We start from the raw sequence: 24,845 nt of genomic DNA on the forward strand, positions 1-24,845 counted from the left end.
CATGTTCAAATTGGAACAATGACAAGCCAAATCTATCGGGACGTCATTCTGGAACAACATGTACGTTTGTTTCGGGGCGCCATGGGCGCACAATTTGTGTTTATGGATGACAACGTCCGTCCTCACCGTGCAATCATCGTAAGCGAATGCCTTCAATCGGAGGATATCACCCGTATGGACTGGCCAGCATTCTCAACGGACTTGAATCCAGTAGAGCACGTGTAGGACATGCTTGGCCGACGAGTTGCAGCCCGTCAACCTCCTCCTACATGTCTACCGGAACTTCGGAGAGCATTGCTTTTTGAGTGGTGTAATATCCCCCAAGATCAGATCAATAATTTGATACTCAGCATACCTAGGCGTTGTACGGACTGTATTGCATCGTCTGGGAGACATACAGTGTATTAACAATCATGCCAACCATGTAATATTTTTTTTTTGTAATTTTTTTTTTTTTTTTGTAATTTTTTTTTTCTTGGAATTTGCTGCAGGGAGAAAAAATCGCTAATTTTTTTAATAATATAAAACATATAGCATCTTTTTTTGCTCTTTACCTTTTGTTTAACAAATAAGCTTTACAAATAAGTCAAATTTGTTTTGCTTCTAACTCTTCCTTTGTCTGATTTTGCATTATCCTTAATTTATGGACATGAGTGTAATACAATTTTTTATTAGCTGTGGCTGCAATTATTTTTCTACAGAAAGGGTCGAAAACAGCTTATTTATTTGAAATAGTCCTAAAAATTACAAAAACAGATTATTCCAGACAACCTAAAATGCTTTTAGGTGATAAAAACACTTGACTCTTTATTTCGCTGTACCTAAATATAGTTCGCGTTTAAAAACGAAATGTTACAACATGCAAAATTAATATTTTCTTCATTGCTTTAAATCATGTGAATCCTAGTTTCTTTTCTATAAATTAAAACTTCAAAGGTTAAGCATCACATCTGAATTTTCAAGGTTGATATATCAGCAGTTGCCCTTTAGAAAAGTTATCGCGCATTGTTCTTCAGAAAAGGTTGAATCTACTCCAGGCCATTACCTAAGCTTCATATATTAAGTATCAGTTTCTTTGAGATGTATTAAAAATGAGAAAACATGAAATCGCTAACAACGAACTATGCGTGACACCAATTTTTTCATTTAATCGCATTTAGGTAAGCTCCGCAGCTTGAATTATTACGAAACACTTCCACTATAGAAATCCTCTCCGTATACTTTCAGACGCTACTCTGCGTTAGCGCTGTATTTCCATTTTCATTTTGCATTTGGTCCTTTTGTAGAGAAGGCACACTTTCTTCAGGATCCGTCTTTAAAGGACTTTCCCTTTTCTTGCGGCATTTTATGCCAAAGAAAATGGAAGCTAATATGAGAATGCAAACTACTACCACTCCAATGATGATTTTGATGTGCAAGTTCGAACCGTCCTCTTTCTCTCGTTTCTTCAAAATGTCCAAAATCCTCTTCGTCCCTTCAGAGATATTAGACGGTTTCTGGGAAACAGGACTTTCTGTAGAGCTGCCATGAAGTGAAGATTCTGGTGCATTTGTGACGTGTTCATCAAGAACAGCTTTTCGTTTCGCAGAATCTGAGATATCTGTAACGTCAGGTGTCTTTACCTTTGTAGAATCTGATATAGCTGTAACATCTTCAACTGTTAGCTCTGTAGATTCTTCTTCCACATTTATCTTAGCTGGGATATCTGCAGAGCTTTTGGCATAAGATATCTTTCCCTTGGCTACCATGTCTTTCTCTGCATTGCCTGAAAAACAAACCACAACGTAAGTTTATTTATTTCAGTTTGAATTTAATAGTCTTAGTTTATTGTAAAATACATTTGCAATAGGACATAAGAAATTCAATTTGCCATTAATCAGCTTGAATTTCCTATAAACCCTTCTCATCTCATAACACTACAATATAAAAAAATATAACAGGAATCTACAATATAAAAAATGTAATTCATTAACACCTTGAGCGCAGCGTCGTTCCCTGGAGACGGACAGTGAAGTTTCGGTTTGCCTGGCGTCATTCACTAGTTTAATTTATAAGAAAATATTTATTTTTATTAGATTTTTTTCGCATGGCAGGCACTAGTAAAAGGCACAATATTAGGCTGATTGCCTTTTGGATCAAATCATTCATTTTGGTTACTGGCTTCATTTAGCACTTACGCCACAGCTGTCATTGTCGAGTTCTATTGCCTGGTCTAATGAATTATTATCTTCCAAAGATGATAATCGTAAAACTCGACGATGTCGACGTTTGGGTGATAAAAGTAATTCACTTGACATATCAATATCTCCTTCTTCCAGCACTTTCAAATCTTATGGGCAATAATTACTTTAAAAAACAAACCAAAAGTTTCTATTCTCAAATCATCTCTACACTTCCGTGGCTTTTTTCTAACTAATCGTCTTTTGAAGCTCGCCTTTTTGCCTTCGTATACGTGCGAATTGGCTGCTCCTTTGTTCCAGTTCAAAAAAAAAAAAAAAAAAAAAAAAAAGGTGATGAAAAAAATTGTCTCCTATTCGTTCCCATCGCTGCTCGCTCGGTGCTGGCTAGACTAAAGACAGCAATATCGAAGCCACGCTCAAAGTTACGCTTAACACTGTGTTAAGAGATCATTAATTTAAAACTATGTCTATACATTTAAAGCTCTAAACGAGACAGAGATAATTTAACACTAATCAGGGATGATTAGAAGGGAAGTGAGTGATAAACTTGTGAAATAAAGTTAACTATAGTTTTTAGTTTTTATAGAGTTTCAGATTTCTCTTTGCAGTTTAAGAAGAAATCTTCATTTAAAAAAAAAAATTACATTCTTTTTATAAATTGTAAATTTCTTTGATGTAATTATTAAAAACTATTCATTGCTTTTCGCCCTTTATTTAAAATAAATAGATATAATTATTTCCAATGTAAATGCTATACAATTTTTATTTCTTACCTGATACGTAAACTGCATTGTTTTTTAGGTTAAATATTTTTATTTATTACGTGCACAGTAATTAATCTTAAAACCAAATATACACTATGTATTTGCGTATACAATACTAACCCCAACATTTTTATAAAAAAATTTTGAGGCAAAAAGACAGTCGTTAAAATTATCATACACTGCCGTAATCTGAATCAATGTTAATAACAAAATCCGGATCTTGACGACAGGTACTTTTGCATTTTTTTGGGTATTTCCCTCTTTCAATGTTTTATAGCATTTTTGAAACTTTTTAGGGTATTTTTGGTGTATTTGAGAGTATTCTGAGGCATATTCTATTTATTAGATTGAAAAATAAAGCTATCCTTGAAATTACACTGTCTCAACTCCTATGAACACATCGTTCATAGTTAGGCATATCCTATCCACAGAAAAATAGCTTTTCTACTCCGGCATTTGTTAGGACTTTAAGCCTTTTTGTGCATATTCACTTTCACAAGATTACATGCACAGAAGAAAAAGATATTCCACATACACAGTTTTGGAATTTTACATGCACAGCTGTCTCCAACATGTTTTCCTACCTCGATAAAATCTCCTTTATTTTTTTTATTTATTTTTTTTTCTCAGTTGGTATAGTCCATCGGCAGTAAGTTGGCGAATGAACCTTGGATATTTTCATTTTTAAAAAAGACACTATCGGATTAGTATTGTCATCACAGCAAAAGACGTCTGGCGACCGCACGTTTCTCAAACGATTCTTTTGTCTCGAAAGTACAGCCGAAACGAGCTTTAAGAATCTCTGCTTCCTATGTCTTGTTTTCGCAATCTGCTCGAACAGAAAGTGTCCCTTCACATATCAGGCTCAAAATATAGCTTTTTAGGTTTAAAACAAAGCTTCCTTAGTTTTTCACGCGAGTTATACATATAAATTTTCTTACGTTATGTATGTTCCGCCCTGTTGTGACTAAAAACTGTGAGTTTCAAACTACGTGGAAATTATCCCTTATCTTGACAGGAAAAGCAGACAGAAGCATATGTCTCACACACGACAAGCATGAAACTAAAGAAAGTTCATTTGAAGTTGAAGAAGAGTTAACGCTAAGTGATCCTTTTTTTTTTCCAGGTATGCTCCAAAGCTGAAAATTCGGAAGAAAAAATGAAATTCAAGTGACAGGTATATATAAGTGTTTGAAATTTATTGCATTTGTCGGATGTATGTCAACTGCGTCATTTTTTATATTATTTTAATTATTTTTAATTATTATGTTTTATTTTGGGAGGAGGACATATTTTTATTTTTTAAGTTTATGTTTTATATATATCTATACAAATATATAATTATTATGTTTTATATATATCTTTACCATTTTGAATGCAGCTTTCAAACATTCCCTATTTATCATTACTTACTTCGAGAACTTTCTTTATACTTTTCATGATCATTGGTCAACAAACTGCTTCAGCCGTTTAGGTGTGAAGGTTGTAACACTCCAAAAAATTTTTTCGTGACCCGGTAAAAATGTTTATGGCTTATTGAAAAATTGAATTAATTCTAATTTTCAAATATTTTTCCTTTATCGTGAAAGTAACAAGAATACATATAAAAAAGTAAAACAAAATATAGTTTAATGGGAACTATGATGCTGTGTCTCATTAATTTAGAAGGCCTAGAGAAAATTTCCCGAACAGGTTGTTCCTAAATCTGGTTTGACCTGGTTTAAAGTCGGTTTCTGTATTTATTTTTTTAGAAAAATAACTGGCGAGAAGACTGTTTCACATTTGTAAGTGGAACCAAAAGGCATTATAAGGTTAACTGCCTTTTGTACCAAAAATGGATACTCTTGACGATAGAATATCCGAAACTCTACCAGTGGTATTTTGCTGAAGCTATCTTTAAGCACTGTATCACAAAATATTTTAATTATGGATTATATACATGAATCCAATAATTCCATCCCTAATTCTATATTAATTGCGAAAGATTTTATTATTTATACTTTGCTATTATGAATTAGAGAACAATATTCTTTAAGATTTGTATGCAATCCTCTTAGATGTTCTTTAACAGCACCTGAAGTTTCATCATGCATAGAACTGATGTTGTATTCTTTTTGCACTTCTGTTAGCGTCGTAAAAGTATTATAATTTCCTGCTTCCACATTAAGGGTCGACACATTGATGTATGTTTTATTGCAGCTCTTATCGTTCCTTGAACTTTAAATACAGTTACATTTTTGCCTTGCAACCAAAGATTCAATTTATTAATAACAGATTTTAAAAAGCAAATTTGGGTTGATGTTGATTTTGAAATCAGTTTGGAGAACTATCTGAACGTGCTACCAGTTACAACAGGAGAATACACGCTTGAAAGAATACACTCACTCCTTACGTTCTTTTCCCCCTTCTCCAACATGTAAACAGTGACTAGGGACGGGACCGAGAGCCAACTTACTTGATCTAAATCTACGCCAAACTCAAGGTTGTTCCGTTACTGTTTTTATAAATTTCAATATTAGTTCAATATTAGTACTCAAAAGTACAGTGTTATTTGTCTATCCAATGTATCCTCAGTTTTGAGTCTAGATGTCTAGACATTTTGGATTTAGATATAGATCAAACTCAAGGAGTGCCACCATGGTTATAGAAAAGTTTCCCGTTATAATTATTACTCGCTGGATTTGATGAATTCAATTTTCTTTAGTGTGTAGGGTTTATATTTATTTTAACTAACATTTATTTTAAGTTTAAACTATCTTTCCTGCCAAGCCTTACTTTCCCCTGGAATTGCCAATGCCAGAGTATGTAAATTTTCGTAGAACGCGCAAAGTATTCAAATTGTCATCGGAAGTATTTTGAGTTAAATAGAATGGAAACGAGTTCGAAAGTGTGCTTTCTTGCTTCACGAGCGTGGAGGTGGCTAGGTAGAAATTGAAGAACCACGCGTTTCGGCCTGTGTGCTTGCCTCGGCAGAGAGTTGAATCTTTAAACTTAATATTCAGAAGTTTGCTGAATTATCAGCGGTATCTTAGAACGCGGTTAGGTTAGTTACGTTTAGAGAGCCTCGTAGGTAGTCACTTGTTATTATTCATTTTTAATTTCTTATTTTTATTTTACCGCCGGGTCGGCGTAGTTTGTGAGCGTCAAGAGCACGCATCTGTAATTTCTAAAGTTGAATAAAAAGGGATTTAAACCCTTCTCAAGACTTTGTGTACTTTCTAGTTCTTAGCAGTCACCACTATTGTTGCGTGCAGGTTGGGGCCGCGCAACATTACAAGTGTATGAGTAAATTGAACAAAGTACGAATTTTTCCTGGTCATCAGTTATCAATTATATTCCAAGTTCTGGTAACCAAGTTCAGCTTTATCATTTTTATATTCTCCGTTGATTTAAAAAAAAAATAAGTAAATAAATTAATGCTGAAAATGCGTTTATTTCTTCCAATAACTAAACTTCAAAAATATCTAACATGACAGAAATTTAGTTTAAGAATTAGTGAGAAACATAAAAATTTATTACCTATTATTATTTATTATTAGTAATTATTTTTTATTCATTTATTAATAATTCCGATGTAACCTAATGTGCTAAATGCATGACTATTTAATGCAACTTACTCAATTGTATAGGCCTGTTAACTACAATTATATGTGTACAATACATACACTAAGCTCGATTACCAGCTTATATCGAATCAAAAACGCAATATATAATATAGAAACTTCAATTCTTACTGAGCTATATGTACGTGTAAAACGCGCGCTAAAAGAAGATATTTATGAGCGTACTGACACTGAGAACAGCTGTGAATCATGCTTATCACCTTTAGAATATTTCTGGCGCAGGACCCAGGGCTGTAGGATGGGTGGAAGTATGACGTATTTTCACATTCTAAATATTCATTTATTTTTAAAACATTTTGTGTAATAAATTATTAGTATAATTTACTTCAGCTGTCGCTATCAAATAAGAATGATAAAGAGGATCGATAGTATAGTACATCGCAGCATTTACAGAGCTAGTATCTTTTACAAGAAAAGCTAAAATTTAGACTCATAAATACCAAGTATTAGAGTAGGGACGAATTCTAAATTTTCGAATTGAAAAAAGGTTCTCAGATCTCCTTCATATAAGAATAAGGAAAGAAAAAAAGCTTTTAATTTACGTTAATTTTTTTTAATTAAAGCAAAATTTGAAAGCTATGTTTAATGAAAAACAAATTTAAAAATGAGATTTTTAAAAATACCCCTGTATTGAAGGCAGTACAAATAGATTTACCAAATGAAGTTCATAATTAAATGTTCTGAAATTTGTGTTCCTATACCCAGTACAATTTGATAAAAATATTTGAAAAAACATTACATTTTTTCTGAGTCTTTTTAAATCAAAGCAAGTGTAAAGGGAAGAAAATTATGTCAAGTTTTAATATAGATAAACCTTAAAAATGGTAATATTACTTTTTCTCTAAAAAATTATTATACTTAGGGCCTCCACAAGGTGATATTGGTGATTCAGGTCTACTAAACTTTCAACTACCCCTTTGTTTTAAAGAATGCTCCTATTGAAAGTCAATAAAAGTAATCTTTCGAAAGTTTTAAGTTTTTGATTAAAACATTTAACATTTTGTTTTGGGCAGAAGGGATAGGAGTGATTAGAATTTGCTTTATCTAAATAGTACAGGATGGAAAAATTACCATGTCCTAAATGTTTTTTTTTTTTTTTTTTTCTCCGCCAAATGAATTCACTGACGGTGATAGTTTGTTTATCTCGTTCTTGGTTTTTGCTAACTTTCACTGTAGCGCGGTTTATCACGAATTTGTTGTCTTCTTAATTAAAATTTCTGTTTACTCACGATTTTTACGTCATATCTAATTGTTGTGTAGCAAATTCACTTAATTATTTAAATTATTACTTAATGAAAATTAATTTATTAATTTCCTAAATTTATGTTACACAACTTGTATTTTATTTAATATCTGTGCTGATTTGTTTAATTTTTAATTGGGGTTTTGTACGAAAGAATTGATACGTTCTTTTCACTCGTAACTTGTAAATGCGCTGAAACACACACAATGAAATCAGGTGCTTTTCTACGTAATAATCTTGATTTTATATTACTTGATTTAGTTTACTCATTCTTAATTTATACCACCAGAAGCAGAAAAATTAGCTCTTTAATTTAAGATCACTTTCAAGATTCTAGCCTTAACAGATTTTAAGATACAATAAATTATTTAACTGAAATTTCCATTTTTCATTGTGTGGAAAGTAATGGGGGATGAAATAGTAAAAACGCTGTTCTTAACCAGGGCTAAAGGGCTGGCTCATCAGCTCCTCGCCGCTGAAACCGGAAGAAGAGAGTGATGACGTAGGTGGGTTCGCTTGCTGCTTTGAGAGTGCCTTATACCACCTTCTGTTTCATGAGTATTTGCTTGAAAATCAAAAGTTTTTGAACAACTGTTCGGTAAATAATATGAGGAAGAGATTTTATCTAATGAAATTACAATGTGTATGGATATATAGCTGACCTAGTAATGTAGCTATGGTCGATTTAATTAAACTATAGTACGCGTAAAATATAAGCCTTAAACTAATATTTAAAGTCGAATATACATTAAATATGGTTAATTTTTTTCTACAATATTTTTTGAAATGCATGTAAATAGTAACTTATCGATAAAAAACATTGACAAATTTCTATATTTACGAATAATTCTTTTTGAGTTAAAATATCACAAGTTGGGTTATAGAAATATCAAATTAAATCATGCAAACGTATTTTCAGAATACGTCCTTACAAACTCATCTGATTAAAAGCTAATGAATGCTAACAACAAATTTCATAATATATTAAATCCAAACAAATTTCACTTCATTTAATTTTGTCTTTCAACTAGCACTGGAAATGAGATAATTAGGTTTTTGTAAGTCTTGACAATGACTATTATGAAAACATTATTATTGATCATCAGGATTACTATGCAGTGTCCATTACTCATAAATTAATAAAAATATTTTAAATTTACATTTATATACGTTCTTATGAATAGTGTAGTCTTATATTTTAAAAGCATGTATTCTAATGCTAATTTATCTCTATGCAGAATTTCATGATTTGTTTTGAATAGTTTCATAAATAACCAAAAACGCATAAAATAAATCACATAACACATTATGAATAATAAACCAAATAATAAAATCTTATTTTAATACAATAAAATTAATTAGTTTACATGATTTATTTCCATTTACCTATTTGATGGTTAACTTTTCTTGCCGACACAAGGGATGCGTTCCAATTTAAGTGTCAAACTCTTACGACTGTTCATAATCAGCAAAATAAACGAATCGTGTTCTTATTGAGGGACGAAAGACGTTTTTTAAGTTTAGAAATATGATTTTCAATTGCTCCCATACATTTTGAAGAATTTTCTTCAACCTTCGGGGAGGCTTTTCAAGGAAAATTGCTGATATCTACCAATCATTTTACGCATAATCATTTGATTACAATGCTTTCTGAAATGCCATTTGGAAACAATTTAATTCGCTTTTGTTTCACTAATGCAGTTATTTGTATTTCGGTATATATGGTTAAAACATAAATTTTCATTTTCCATAATTTTCCATTTCCTTGATTAATTTTTAGGCCCGAAAGGGATGTTATTCTCGAATGGGATATTAGTCTCGATACGGCATTTTGAGTTGAATCACTGTAAACGGCGTATGCGTTTCAAATTGTTGCCACCAAATATTATCACACTGTACTATATTTAAAGAAATTAAATAATGAAGAATCTGCATGAATGTATATTCTTCATTATTTAATGAAGAAACATGAATGTATACATGTTTCTCTAACTGTGAAAAAACAACTATACATAGAGCCACCAAATTTTGAATAACATTGCAGCGGCAGCGCCAAACAGGCGATACGGACTTAAAAACTGTACAGAAAAGCGCCAATTGGCGAAACAGTAAACCCGTTTGGCAAACCTACAGGCTGACGGGGAGAGAAGAATTTTCCCCGGCAGTCAAGTGGAACTACTTCAACAAATGTGTGCGTCTCTGCTTCGCCGAGATATGTGAACTTGTGTACTCGCATCTGTACTGTGCTCTGAATTTCTTAAGCCGTTATAATGTACCCGGCAACTGTTACTTTTCCTTATTAAATTTGATTATTAATTGTAACATGTCTATCTTAACTAAGATTTCGGCTTTCCTAGTTAATGTTAGGGATATTTTCGTATGCACGTGTTACTCACACGTACATCAACATAATCCTCCACCTGAACATGGCCACCTGGAAGCTCGAATTTTGAATATCGTATTTGTTTTATTATCTATTTCATATTTTGTAAAAAGTTTAATGAATTTTTAAATAACAAGCTCAACGATCACAAAGCAAGCAGTGGCAACACTGTACGGAAAAAACCATTTTTATCTCCAGCGCGCGAGACTGTCTGTCGGAAATTTTAAAGAAAAATGTTTTTAAATATTTTGAGATTTTGTTGTTGAATCGAATTTTATGTGTAGGAGGCGCCAAGAAAGGGATGTTTGATAAATAAAGTAAACATCAAAACGTTAATAATAAAAAGGCCAAAACATTTTGTAAAGCCAACTCAGTAAGAAAACTGAACATTGATATGATGAACTGATTAAATACTGCACCCACACCTTTGCACTTAAACCATAAAATTCAATTCAACAGAAATATCGCAAAAGGATTTTAAAAATGAGCATCTCTTTAGAATTTCCGATTCATATTCTCGCTCGCTGGAGATAATTTTTTTTGGGGGGGATACAGTATTGCCACTGCTCGCATGGAAATCGTTGAGTTTGTTAATCAAAAATTCATTAAAGTGTTACAAAATATGAAATCGATAATAAACAAATTCCAAATTAGGGCTTACAGATGCCCATATTCGGTGGAGGATTACGTTATTCAAAATGTGATGTCTCTAGGTACTATCATTTTATCACAATGTGAGAAACATATATACATTTATGCAAATTCTTCATTATTTAATTTCTTTAAATATAATGCAGGGCTCTAACATTTGCTGGCAATAATTTGAAAAGTGATACCGCGTTTATAGTGATTCAACACAGAATGCCAAAACGAAATTAATAGCCCTTTGAGCTTAAAATAATAATAATAATAAAAATAAAAACAGAAAAACGTATGCTTGCTATGCTGCCATTCTTTCGTCTACTGAAGGTTTCTGTACGGAAATTGTTGAAATATCACGTTTGTTTGTTTCGTATTATGGTACGCATTACCGCAGGTAGCAACGGCACAGGGCTCCATTTTTTTTTTGAATAATTTCCCGTTACAAACACTAATTCATTTTAAAAATATCCTCAGCTATAATTTTCAAGTCAAAGAAACCTCTTTCAAAGAAATAAGAAGTAAAGATTTAAGCTTTCGCACTGTGAAGCTCTGGTCAGTAGACGAGGCGACGAACTCAGTGACGTCACATTGCTCCCCAACTGGGTTCGTGTCGGCATCGTTCCCCCTCAAACGGATTACCTAGCCTTTCTTTTTCTTTAGCCCTGGTTCTTAACAAGATTTCTAGCTCTCTGGCATACGCAGTTAGGGGATTTCTGGTGGGGTAAGTTTATGGTTGCCAGCTCGGCCTTCGCAGATGTTCCAGCTCGGCATTAGTTTGGCGATGTTTAAATTTGTGCTCAGTTCAACGCCTAGGAAAAGGAGAAATTTTACATAGTGTGAGGCGGTGGTTGTAAAAACTGGTTTTGTCACAATTTTGAGCGTGTATTGGCGTCGGTGATAACCTTGCTTAACAAAACGGGATGATTTCAGGGTGAAGGCAAAGAATCTCTAAGATTCTTTGGTGAAGGTCACTTTTTTCCTTCTTCACACTCTGGTCTCAGGACTAAGAAAAATGTGAGTTTAGCTTCGACCATGGGAAGCGGAAATGAGTCTTTATGGTATTGCCAGGGCTAGTTTGCCCGTTAAACGTATTCAGGAAGGTTTCATCTATATATATACCTATAAAGGCATAATGCATAGGAGTCTGCGCTCCACAGAAGTCATGTTTTCTCCTTCCCTTTTCCATCTAACCCTGAGACGGATGAACTTGAAGATCGTACAATCAACTCCATCCGAAGATTACTTCATATTCCGCCTACAGCGAACTTGTTACTCTTCTTCGGGATGTTTTCACCTTCATTTTTACATCTAACCCTGAGACTGATGAACTTCAAGATCGTTGAATCAACTCCATCCGACGATTATTTTTACATTCCTGCGACCGCGAACTTGATGCTCTTTTTCTGGATGTTTTCGCCTTCTATTACCATCTATTCCAGCGAAGGAGGGATTAACAGAGAAAAAAATCTTTATTCCGCACCGTCTGATCCGTTTTTTCCATTCTGGGTGCTCTGAGGGCGGCGACTCATCTTAGGATGCAGAGGGCTTCTATGAAATGTTCTGAGTTTCCGCATTTTTTCTTAAGATAAGTTAACTTTTTTTCGTTATATCATGTAAATTTTCTGGTTAGTTAAGCTTCTAAAATGTAAGAAATTAAAATTTATTCTTCACCAAGTTAAGAAAATTAAGAGAATGGTTTTTTTTTTTTTTTTTTTTCGATTTGATATGATCTGTTAAGTGGTACTGCAAATGAAATGATGCTAAGGAAATTTTAAGTTAATTACAACTAAAGAAATGTTAGGGAAATTTGAAGTTAACTGTAACTGAAGGAAAGAAAAATATCTTGTTAAAGTTATTTTATAGTTAATGCTCCTAGATTTGAGAATACCTTCTCGTACCAGCTGTAAAGTAATATTTATTGAAGAAATAAATTAGAGCAATAGTTGTAAATTAACCGAATACCTCTTGTATGAATTAAGCTGAGTATAGATGATCCTTCGAGGAGTCTTGTTAATGCTATATTTTCTTGTTTCATTTTTTTATGTGCAATATATTGTATAAATATTTGGTTCTACAAAAGCCTTCATAAAATACCTTTTATGTAGATAATTTGAGTATTTGATTAAGAAAGAATAATAGATTTCGGTGAAAATGTTAAACTAAACAGAGATTAAAAGGTGCAATCAAATTTAGATATATCCTATGTTTGTTTTTGACTTCTCCCAGGAGAAATGTTTTTTTATATGCAGAAGATTTTCAATATGGTTAAAATGATTTAGATGTACTCTGTCTTTGATAAATAAATGTCATGCATTTCTTGAAATAACAATTGTATGTTTTATTTAATCACTACTCATGATCATCACCAATTATCAACACGAGATTGTAGCGGTTAAATCACAACGCAGTGTTTGTATTAGTTCAGTTAGGATTTTAGGTAAATTTAAATTTGTGTGTGGTGTCTTCTTAAAAGGAGCCATAACATAATCAAGATCATCGGTTATCATTGTCCTGTGGATTAATGATCATTCATGTGAGACAGCGCAACAAATTTGGATAGATTTGAAGATAAGCTGACAGTCATCAGTGCTTCTTAAATTGTTAATTAGAGGTGGACTATGAGTTGGCTGTCATCAGCAGTTAGACTGTTAAGGGCCGTTCCCACTGAGATTCATCTGAGCAGTTCCATGTGTCGACTTGCTCCACTATGCCTGCAGTTCAGATTTTTTAACTTGCTTCCTATGGAAAAAAACTGCTTTTGGAGATGGGTCGGCTACGTCAGTTGTCTCTGTTAGCTCAGATAAACCCCAGTGGGTACGGAACTTTACAGGATAGAGCAGTAAATTAAGCTAAGTTACTCAATCAAAATTAAACCGAAGGACACCGGTGACGCTTGGTGATTTATGAGTTTAACTGTCACCAGTGTAGGCAATATTTTACGCAGTGTAAGCAGTTGTCAACACATTGGTGTGTATGGTATCGTAATGTTATAAGATATTTTCTCCTCTCCTTTCCGCATGCCTTCGTGGCCCGAATGGAAGCATACTTGAGACATGTTCGAGAGGTCCAGGGCTCGCGAGTCCCGGCGAGGACATTGCACATTTTTCACGTTTTTTACTTAATGGTTCTAATATGTAGCATTCCAGAAAACTTAATGGTTCTACAATGTACCATTCCAAAATGTTTGGACAGACTTTGCTGAGGATTTTCTAATGTCAATAAAAATTTAATAAATCACTAAGAAAAAGATTTACTGCTTTTATAGCACTCAGCCTGTTAAGCAGTTATTGAATATGAAACATAAATAGCGTGAATGGTAAATTAAAAATCTTACGTTTTCATTTGTTAAGAGCAGGTTTTAGACATTTCCCTTCGGTCAGTTTTCAAGACATTATCATGCCCGCGGATTTGAGTTTTCCAGGATTTGATTTTAGTGGTAAGCAACGCTTGCGAAGGTAAGTCAGTATCAGCGTAGCACATCATAACATAACATAAAGTAATGGTTTGAAACTTCTGTAGGGACTCGGTTAAGGATGCTCCTAATGGCAAACAAGATTGAATAATTTTCAAAATAACAGCAAGATTTCGCTAGAAAAATTATCAAAAGCGTAGAATCTGCTCTTTACTTAAAAGAAAACAAAAATTGAGCTTCTGAAATAACTGAACCTTTTGTAAAACATCTTTAGTACAATTTGTCAAACAGAACATTCAAGCATTTCTTATAAGCATTTTAAAAGAGTTTTCAAGAAATTTGTTCAGGCTTACTGTTAAATTCTGGTACAAATCGTAATTTAAGTCTCTAATCTCCGATATAAAGTAAGTCAATTTGTAATTTTAAATAATAATCAAGCGGCTCAATAAACCTCAAATGTAAATATATTATTTTTGATTATATAATAAGCAAGTTCATCTTATAAACACAAATTTTTTTTATTTCAAAAATTTATTTATTTCCTCTTAAAAATGAAATTCTAAAATAAAATTTTTATGTGAGTTAAAATTTTAGAATTTTTTTTCAGTGTAAGTTTAACTTATTGCTGCAGTATGTAAATGGAACATAAAGCAACATGACTTTTTATGTAAACAAATTTTAGTTTTATCGTAATTAAAAAAATAGCTTCTAAAACGTAGTGATTGTTGTCAAAAGAAGTAACACTTACACAGTATTAAAATAAACAGTAAAATGAATTATATAATGAAAACAGCATTTCAGAAACGCTTAAAAAACTATAAAAAATATAGAAAAGATAGAAAATTTAAATAGCAATGTCGTTAAATTGCATAAATTATGACTAACAAAAGCAAAGAATGCTTGTTGATATTTTCCTTTAGCACAACTTTTCAGCAAAACAGGTCAAGTGCTAAGATTCAGAAGACCTGTTCTGTACTGCAGGTCTTCAGCGCTTGTCATCTTTACCACATGCGGTGAATTACAGTGTTCGGTAGCGAAGATTGAATTACAGATGTTGTAGAAGTTGGCAGTTCCGAGATTCAAGATGGATGTAGAATATTTGAACTCAAGCACGTTCCATTCATACCTGATAAAATTTAAGTGATATTTAAAATTAAGTTCTTCAGAAATCGGAGCTTGGCAGAAAAGCATAAGATTTTAGAAGATGGTCTTTTAAAAATCTTCAGGACATTGACCTTAGCTGATTATATCTCAGATTCTCACTCAAAAACGAAACTCTCACACTCTCTAGTATTCAGTTCTCACTGCTTTAATGGCTTTAAATCAAGACAGGGAGGCCATTAGAGGGTAGCCATTACACAAATCTTCCAGCAGTTACATAGCATTAGCCATTACACAAATCTTCATGCAGTTATATACGGAAGATGTACACTGAGGGGAAATAAAGGGGAGACATTTATATATCTCTCGTTCTACTGGGTCGACTGAAGAAATTCAAATTGCGTTTTTCATGTCTCGAAAGCGCGACTTAGAATATATATTAGAGTTATATATATCATTATTCTAGCATCGTTATTCTGACACAAAATCGAACTTTTTCTGAAATGACATGCCAGTTTTTTACCATATTTCGAGTCTACGACTCAATTTATGCCTAGACATTAAATTTTGTAAAATTTGCTGCGAAATTTATGCATAAATTCAAAAATTTATCTTGGTGCATTTTTTTAAATTTAAATTTAAAATTTTTTTTTTCATTAAAAAATAATTTACTTGGCGAACTTCTTAATTTATGCGAACCTATTTTCCTTTCCTTTTTCTCATTGTAGACGAGCCGAAAAAAAGTCATCGTTTATACTTTCAGATAATTTTAACAAAGTGCGTAAACCACATTTGGCATTATTATAACTTATAACAAATATGCCAACTTTCAAAACGCGTCAATATGTAAATTCACGTATATCTTCAAAAATTTTGAACAAAGAAACTCTAATTTTTTGCAGGTGCGCCTAGAAATACTACTACTATAAGATGATGTTAAAACTTTTATAGATTATACTGCGAAAATGTTTTCGAAAAATTTATAAAAAATATTTTAAAATACAAATTTAAAAAATAAATCATAAAAAATGTGCGAATTATATTTGGATTAAGCCTAAATTTCGAATTCTGAAAGAAGGAATCAAGTAAGTTTAATAAAAAAAGGAGATATAAAGCAGCCATCGCATTCTTTTATAATAATAATATTTTAGCATATAAGCTTTTATAATAATAAGCAGCAATCGCAAACTCAACTATGCAAAAGTTGGCAGTTTGGCATAATTTGAGTCGTAAAATCGAAATATGTAAAACAATTGACATGCCATTTCAGAAAATGTACGATTTTGTGTCAAAATACCTATATTAGAACAATGCTATATATAAATCTAATACATATCCTAAGTCGCGCTTTCGAGACATGAAAAACTCAAGCAAAATTTCGTCAATCGGCCCAGTAGAACAGGAGATATAGAACTGACTCTTTTTTTCGCAGTGTACATCGATTAAACAAACTACTTCCCAATTCCTGTTCTTATAGTTCTACCGATTTATTCTCTTTGTTTTCAGGTGCCAGAAAAACATGATTTTTTTCCCCACAACTTTCCTTTTGTAATCTACTAAAAATTATTCCGTGTCTAAGAATATTTCGTTTAACTCTTAACTGCTAAGTAGAATAGGCTAGAAATGATGTTGGTATGGCAATAGAGCGGAATTGATGTTGGTATATTACTGCTATAGGGTGGAAAGGATGTTGGTGTATGTGCAATACGGTGAAAATGATGTTGTTTGGAAATGATGATAACCATGGAACGGTTTAATTTAGTTTCTGTGAAATTCGTAGCTGGTTACATTAGACATCTTACAGAGTTTAAGTTGAACATTTGGTCTTGTTTATGCAAGATACCTCCTGGTAAATCACGTCATGATGGCTCTGCCGTATCATGAGGGATATTAAGCTCTTGTACGGAATGACAAAATTAATATGCACTTTTAGGTTGTTATACTCCGATTTCGTGCATGTCTTTACACTTTTGCTGATTAATTAATAAATATTGGCTCGATATTAAGAAATTTTTTAAAAAGTAAATGCTCAGAGCTGAAATTTAAGCATCCCATTTTATTTTGATATTCTATCCATGTTACTGGAAACAAGTAATATTTCTCCAGTTAAAAATTTTGATTTTAATTTACACAATATCTACTCTCAAAACTACTAAGTGCATGTGCTAATGAAAATAGTTGCATATATGTATTTAGATTGTTAGAGCTTTACATGTTCTCCGCATTTTATTATTATCTTTACAAATATGAAATAAATTCTCACTGTTAACAGCGATGCATAAAATATTTTTGATTAATCTTATGATAAGTGGCCGCAACTGAAATGCTAACAATTTAGCGAACAGATGTGTGGATTCTAAAGATCCTTTTATTCTTATTTAAATCTTTTGACTCCGTGCAAGCCATTCTGTTCTACACAGAGTCCAGAAAGTTCCTTTCCCCTCTGAGTTTCAGAGAGAAATGTAGCGCAATTTTAGTTTATTTATTCAGTACATACTGTAATCCAATATTTACATATACTAACTATGTATCCGAATAGGGGATTTGTATATACTCCATTGAGCTGTTACACATAGATGTATGCGTCTCCATTTCCTTTTTGGCAAGTTGAGGAGAATTTGAGAAGTTATATTTCAAAAGGCTTCCCCACCACTTTGCCCAATTCTCCTTTGCTCTGTACCGAGGATGATTGGAGATATGTGACTTGACTATTTGCTGATAAATTGGCTGGTGTCGAAAGGCCCGAGGTTCGTGTGTGAATATGTCAATGACGATGAGGAAGCTGTCAAATGCGGCGGCCTGGAAATTGTTCATTAAGGAAATCCTGTGCTGGAGAGGAAAATGCAGATTATCTGTCCTGTTGCATCCCCACCCTATCCACGATTACTTACCACACACGATCAACATAAAATGGAGAGATCCGTCCTGTTGGACCCATACACGTTCCATGATTACTTACCACACGCGATCCACAAAAAATTCAATTCATCATCAATACCACAAAATATTTAAAAACAGCATCTTTTAGAATTTCTAATAGGCAGTCTCACGCGATAGAGATAAAAATGTTTTTTTTTTTTTTTCTTTTTTTTTTTTTCTTCTTTTGTACAGTGTTGCCATTGCTGGCTCTAAAATCATTGAGTTTGTTAAATAGAAATTCGCTTAAGTTTTATAAAATATGAAATATATAATAAAACAAATTCGAAATTCAAAATTCGGATTTTCGGGTGCCCATATTCGGATGGAGGATTACGTTATTCAAAATTTGAGTGCTCTAGGTACCGTCTATTTTTTATTGTGCGAGAAATACCGATACATCCATGCAGATTCTTCACTACTTAATTTCTTTAAATATAATACAGGACAATAATATTTGGTGGCCATTTTTTAAAAAGTGATTCACCGTTTATAGTGAAACGCCATAAAATGTCATTTTGAGACATACAGACATAGCCTAGAAGGGCTATTTAATAGCTCTTCTGGGCTACCCTCCTTTCGGGCTAAAAATCAATTAATCAGTCAGTTGATTATTCTTTCAGAAGGTTGGCACACAGTCAATGGTTAGTAAAATGAAAATTTAAGTGAGTAACAAAACGCAGATAAGAGTTGCACGCCGGAATGAAAAAGAGCATTAAAAAGAAAAATTCTTCCTTCCGACCTTATTTTCGTGGTTTTCCCCATGTTTATCGTGTCTTTACGAGCCTTAGAAAGTCCTCCACGAAAGCATCCCTCCCTTTAGGCCGATAGCCCTAAATGGCAGATAGATATTTAATTATTAGGCCTTTAGGCAGATATATATTTAATTATTAGGCCTTTAGGCAGATAGATATTTAATTATGGCAAAGCACACTAGTGGGTTTTGCCATATAGTATATATAATTATGGCAAAGCACACTAGCAATAGTGTGCTTTGCCATAATTAAATACACACACACACATACACATATTTCTTTCCGACCTTCCCCCACACCTCGCTTTTGTCGGAATATATTTTGAATGCTGATAAGTGTTTTGCCCTGTCATTTTCCCACGCTTCATAACTATACATTTTTTAATCAAAATTTTATCCATATCTAAATTAATAAAAACAAACATTTAATCGCTTGTATGCATATTTCACACACCATGAATAGACACGGATAATTTTAATTATAAAAACTAGGCGTATTTTGAAGAAATGTCCTATCTACCTACGTTCACCTCAAAAACCTACGTAAGGTATTATGTCAGCGTTAAAAAGGAGTTCTTTTTTTCCCGGATTTCTTTCTTTAAACTTAGAGTTTCGTTTTTTTTTTTTTTTTTTTTTTTCTTTTCGTTCTTTCGTTTCTCTTTCTAAGTTTTATAGTCAGTTGATTATTCTTTCAGAAGGTTGGCACACAGTCAATGGTTAGTAAAATGAAAATTTAAGTGAGTAACAAAACGCAGATAAGAGTTGCACGCCGGAATGAAAAAGAGCATTAAAAAGAAAAATTCTTCCTTCCGACCTTATTTTCGTGGTTTTCCCCATGTTTATCGTGTCTTTACGAGCCTTAGAAAGTCCTCCACGAAAGCATCCCTCCCTTTAGGCCGATAGCCCTAAATGGCAGATAGATATTTAATTATTAGGCCTTTAGGCAGATATATATTTAATTATTAGGCCTTTAGGCAGATAGATATTTAATTATGGCAAAGCACACTAGTGGGTTTTGCCATATAGTACACATACATTGAAATGTATCTTTTGTAATTTTTTATTTGTGTTAAGAACTTTTATAAAAATTTAAAACTGAAAATATTTATGCATTGGGCATATAATGTATGATTTAGTGAAATAATTTGTTTCTTGTAACATGAAAGCTTTTGTTCGATATTAAGCCAGCATTTTTGTTTTCGTAGTTCTGTCTATGTATAGCGTGGATACGAATTACTTTCCCTTATATAGGCTTTCACGAAGACATTCCTATCTTTAGGCTGACATCCCTCGCGTGCATTATGTTATCAAATAAGCCAAAACAATTACGATCTTCTTAACTTGAAAGTAATTTCGACGGAAGACGTTTTCCGTCTTTTGGTAGTAATAAAACTTCAAAACAATTTTCAAATTACCATTATAAAGGAACAGAAAATTTAAAGTATTGCACACAGGGCCGCCCGGTGGCGGTTAATGGAGATCCAGTTCCACTAAAATAAACAGCAATCGCATTCTTTCTTTAAACAATGCTTCTAATAAGGGTCACTAAAATTAATCTTTCCAAAGTTTTGAATTAAAATGTTTAACATTTTTATGGGTTAAGATATGAGCGGTTCGAGTGACGAAAAAGGACAAAGATTTGAATTTTGAATCTCAAATCCTTTTAAATCTCTGTGGTAATTTGAAAATTAGAATATTAAATCCCTAATAAAAATCGACAAAAGTTTACGATCTTCTCAACAATCAAAATGGTAAAAATTTTGAAATAAACGTCTTCGATCCCATGTCAGCACCAGCATAAGAAAGAACCAACTGATAATTTATTTTTATGTATTTGGGTCATATAAAAAGTCTCCGCGCTTTTTAGGTACATTTTTCAACAAAAATTTTCTTAATTGAAAATCAATTTTAATCAACTACATATTGATCATTATTATCTAGGACCTTTGGCCATTTTTCGGGTAGCTGCATAATTCCATCGGTATAAAACTTCTGTGGTTTATCGTCGAAAAACTTAACCAAGTGACCAAGTCGACCAGACAAGTGACCTGTACAAGTGACTTAACCAAGTCGACGCGTGCAGGGCCGAATTGATGGTTTCGCTAGGTTGCAGCAGTTCATAATGGACAATTCCCTTCCAATCTCGACATCGAAACTTCAGGAATGGAATTAAGCAAACCACTGCTGAGTCCTTCTCTCACTCAGAGCATTCTCCCCGTACACTTCACAAATATTCCGGCATATTTTTTGAAGCGTTGTTATTTTTTTTATAGTAAAAAAAGCATCACATACCGCATTTCTTCAGATATTTCACTCATTTTCAAATCAATACAAATTTTGACACGAGCAACAAATTAGAAAACTATCTTCACGAACAATGGAAGCTAAATGTCACCTTTTAAGCACATGTTCATTAGAGACAATCGGGTATATAGGCATCAATACCATCCAGTGGCAAAAAAGCGCGAAGGCTTTTTATATGACCCAATATTATATATCATAATGCGTTAGTTTTCACTAACACGTTAAAACTAATTGATCCTGAAATCGTTACATATGTCAAAGAAATCTATTTTTATAAACACAGATATAGACATAGGTAGAGGTACACTGCGAAAACCAAAGGGGGAACAGTTTTATTATCCCGTTCTAATAGGCCTATTGACGAAATTCAACTTGAGTTTTTCATGTCTCGAAAGCGCAACTTAGGATATGTATTAGATTTATATATAGCATTGTTTTGATATAGATATTTTGACACAAAATCGGACTTTTTCTGAAATGACATGCCAAGTTTTTTCCATATTTCGATTTTGTGATTCAAATTATGCCTAAAGATTAAATTTTATAAAATTTGGTGCGAAATTTACGGATAAACTCAAAAATTTATCTTGGCGCATTTTTTAGAGTTTGCGCCAAGAATAATTTACTTGGCGAACTTCTTAATTTATTCGAACCTATCTTGAGCTCACGAGACTATTGTCACTCGGAAAAATGACAGCGAAAATTAGCACTTTCAGAATTTTTAATTAACATCTCGGCTGATTAATATCGTACGTAGATGCGAATGGCCGAAATGTCTTCCCAAGAATTTTTGGAATGTAGAGGGTACCTCTCTTGAAACTCAACTCCCCGCCATTCCGGAGGAGATGATGCCAGACACAAACAAACAAATAGATGCGCACAGATTTTAATACTATAGAGTATAGATTATTCCAAAGATCTGATCTTGAACAAGATATCTTGTTTATGCCTAATATTATGTGCTTGACTTAACAAATTTCTTTAAAATATAGTTCAGCAGGAAGATACATTATATGTAAGATATTCCGCAAATGTTACTAAATTACACATAAAAACATTTTTAAAAACATCCCAATAAATTAAAAATCTCCAAAAAGAGAACGCAGATTTGATAAAATTAAAAACTAAAACCAATGCAAACGGTTATCATACATGATATAGTCCTCAAGAAATATTAAAATTTTCTAATAAAAACTTGATGGAAACGCATTCTAAATATGGCTACAATCTCTTAAATGTATCTGATAGTTTACGTAAACCTTGTTAGCACAGAAAGAATACTTTAGAATCTAAATAATTTTAATTAGAACTGATTCGAGAACATCGATGAATAAAAACCGGCAGAATAAACAAAGCAGCAATTTAGGCTGAAAATAATATTATCCAAACTGTTCAAAGCAAGAGGTAACAAACTAATTTTTTTAAGTAACACTGCTTTCAGTATTCCAAAACTTTTAAAAAGTTATGCTCATTTATGTTTACGAAATTTAATATATAATATTTTTATAAAATTATATAAATCAAATATTTGTTTAAAATATGTGAAGACTTTTTTTTAAATATTACATTTCGTTATTGATTAGAGCATAGAGGCGAAGTCAAATGTCTTTTGGAAAAGCATATACATCTAACACATGTAGTCGAACATCTAAAACTGCATCAATATAATTTATCACTTTTCATTAAATTTGCGCTAAAATAAAACGTATTTAATTAGTTTTATTCTAAAGTATAATTTTTGATTATTTATATATATGCATGTGTTTAATGCACACTTCAGTGCATTAAACAACTGCTGTGTAACAAAACCGTTCTTACACGTAAGTAGAATTTTTTTTTCTTGGAAACAATCATCTTGTATATCTGTAATTATTATGTTTGAAAGGGTTTCGAGTACTTTTCCCTCGAAATCAATATTTTAGTCCCTTGGGGGGAAAAAAAAAACTTTAAAAAAGTCTGAAAGCTTTCAGATTTTACATTCCCCACAATGGGCCGTTTCATTAACGCTTTGTGTGTTACCTTTATTTATTAAATATCATGTCCTTCCCACTTAAACCATAAAATTCAATTCAACAGCAGTATCGCAAAATAATTTTAAAATGAGCATATCTTTACAATTTCCGATACACAGTCTCGCGCGCTGGGAATAATTTTTTTTTTTTTTCCCTTCGGTACAGTGTTGCCATTGCTCGCTTTTAAATCGTTAAGTTTGCTAATCGACAATTCGTTTACGTGTTATAAAATATGAAATCGATAATAAAACAAATTCCAAATGAGGGCTTCCAGATATCCATATTCGGTTGAGGAATACCTTATTTGATGGTTCTAGGTAACGTTGTTTTATTCCAATACGAGAAAATTCACATATTTATGCAGGTTCTTCATAATTTAATTTCTTTAAACGTAACACAGGGCGATAATATTTGGTGGCAACAATTTGAAAATTGGAATGGATATTTAAAAGTTTTCAGCGCAAAATGCCAAAACGAAATTAACAGCCCTTCTGGACTAACGCCCTTTGGGCTAAAAAAACACTGCTACTAATTCCCTTGAAATCAAAAGAAATTTTTCTCTAATACCAATTTCAGTCTAATGTTTAATTTAGAGTAGTTTTACATTTCAGAACTTTTTCAAAAGTCATGCTTTTTAAATAATTTTACGTCCTTTATTTATAACAAAAACAGTAGGTGAAATCGTTAAAAAGTTACGGAAATTTAATACACAATTTGATAACACAGCGTTCTTCTTGAGATCTTTCATAAAAACATTTTACAAATAAAAAATAAGTGTTGCAACGAAAATTCTATTCAAAAGATTGGATGCTAAATGATCCCATGATTTTTAACACCAGCCAAAAACGCAAAATTGGCTTTGTCACTTTTGTCCCTACCGATTCTTTAAACTTGGAAAAACATACGCATGTTCAGACACGTTAATTATTATATCTGTTATACATAAGAATATCGCTTACCTTCAGTAGGAAAAGCAAGGATCTCTCGTGATAAAATTAGTAACAGAAATGCAAAAATCGCTTTCATTTTCATAGGATTTGGATTTTCCACAGCTAATTTTTGTTTATTTTCCCAGGTTTTTAGCTCAATTTACTGCGTTCCAGCTTAGTTCTGCATATTACACACCTCGCTTTCTGCTGTTTACGGATACGCCGGAGTTCCGATGAGCGACGCTGTGGACCCACGCGGTGCAAGGTCATCAGTCACGTGTTTTCAAGCTGGAGGTGTTCATTAAGCGCGTCTAAGCTGGTTTTTTAATAAACTTCCCATCTGAAAGAAAAGCGCTTAGTAAAACTGGGTGTCGGTATTGTTAGTAGAAGTGAGTTTCCAATAGAAATGAACAAGGTCGCCGATAAATGTTTTGGCGCCAGAGCGGAGCAGGTTTCCGGCGCTCCTCTTGCATATCCTTGAAATAGTAATAACAGTAATAATAATAAAAACCCTTTGTAAACCTTAAAGAATAAAATGCTGCAGAGCTTCTATTATCCTCATTGAATATTATCACTATGGTT

At 32.7% G+C, this 24,845-nt stretch overlaps 1 protein-coding gene and 1 long non-coding RNA gene across 2 annotated transcripts in view; one reads left to right on the plus strand and one right to left on the minus strand.

Moving 5' to 3' along the window:
- Positions 1–707: 707 nt before the first annotated feature.
- On the minus strand, positions 708–24,606 carry LOC118200670 (uncharacterized). Its single transcript, XM_035372629.2, has 2 exons — positions 24,294–24,606; positions 708–1,765 (listed from the first exon to the last, which is right to left on the minus strand). Exons 1-2 carry the CDS (start codon positions 24,364–24,366, stop codon positions 1,224–1,226), a joined length of 615 nt encoding a protein of 204 aa, XP_035228520.1. The 5' UTR covers positions 24,367–24,606; the 3' UTR covers positions 708–1,223.
- The window catches only part of LOC146998650 (uncharacterized), a 123,192-nt gene continuing 102,415 nt past the window's right edge, over positions 4,069–24,845 (plus strand). The window contains exon 1 of the long non-coding RNA XR_015039655.1: positions 4,069–4,121. This is a non-coding gene — a long non-coding RNA (uncharacterized LOC146998650). The remainder of the gene's footprint in view (positions 4,122–24,845) is intronic.

Source organism: Stegodyphus dumicola, chromosome 2, assembly GCF_044657685.1.
Source record: "Stegodyphus dumicola isolate Sdum_Otavi_A_Nest chromosome 2, ASM4465768v1".
Taxonomy (NCBI): domain Eukaryota; kingdom Metazoa; phylum Arthropoda; class Arachnida; order Araneae; family Eresidae; genus Stegodyphus; species Stegodyphus dumicola.

Coding starts and splice junctions, on each gene's coding strand:
- LOC118200670 (XM_035372629.2), bottom strand. CDS start 24,366: ATGAAAATGAAAGCGATTTTTGCATTTCTGTTACTAATTTTATCACGA. Junction 1,766..24,293: donor CCTTGCTTTTCCTACTGAAG/GTAAGCGATATT, acceptor TTTGTTTTTCAG/GCAATGCAGAGAAAGACATG.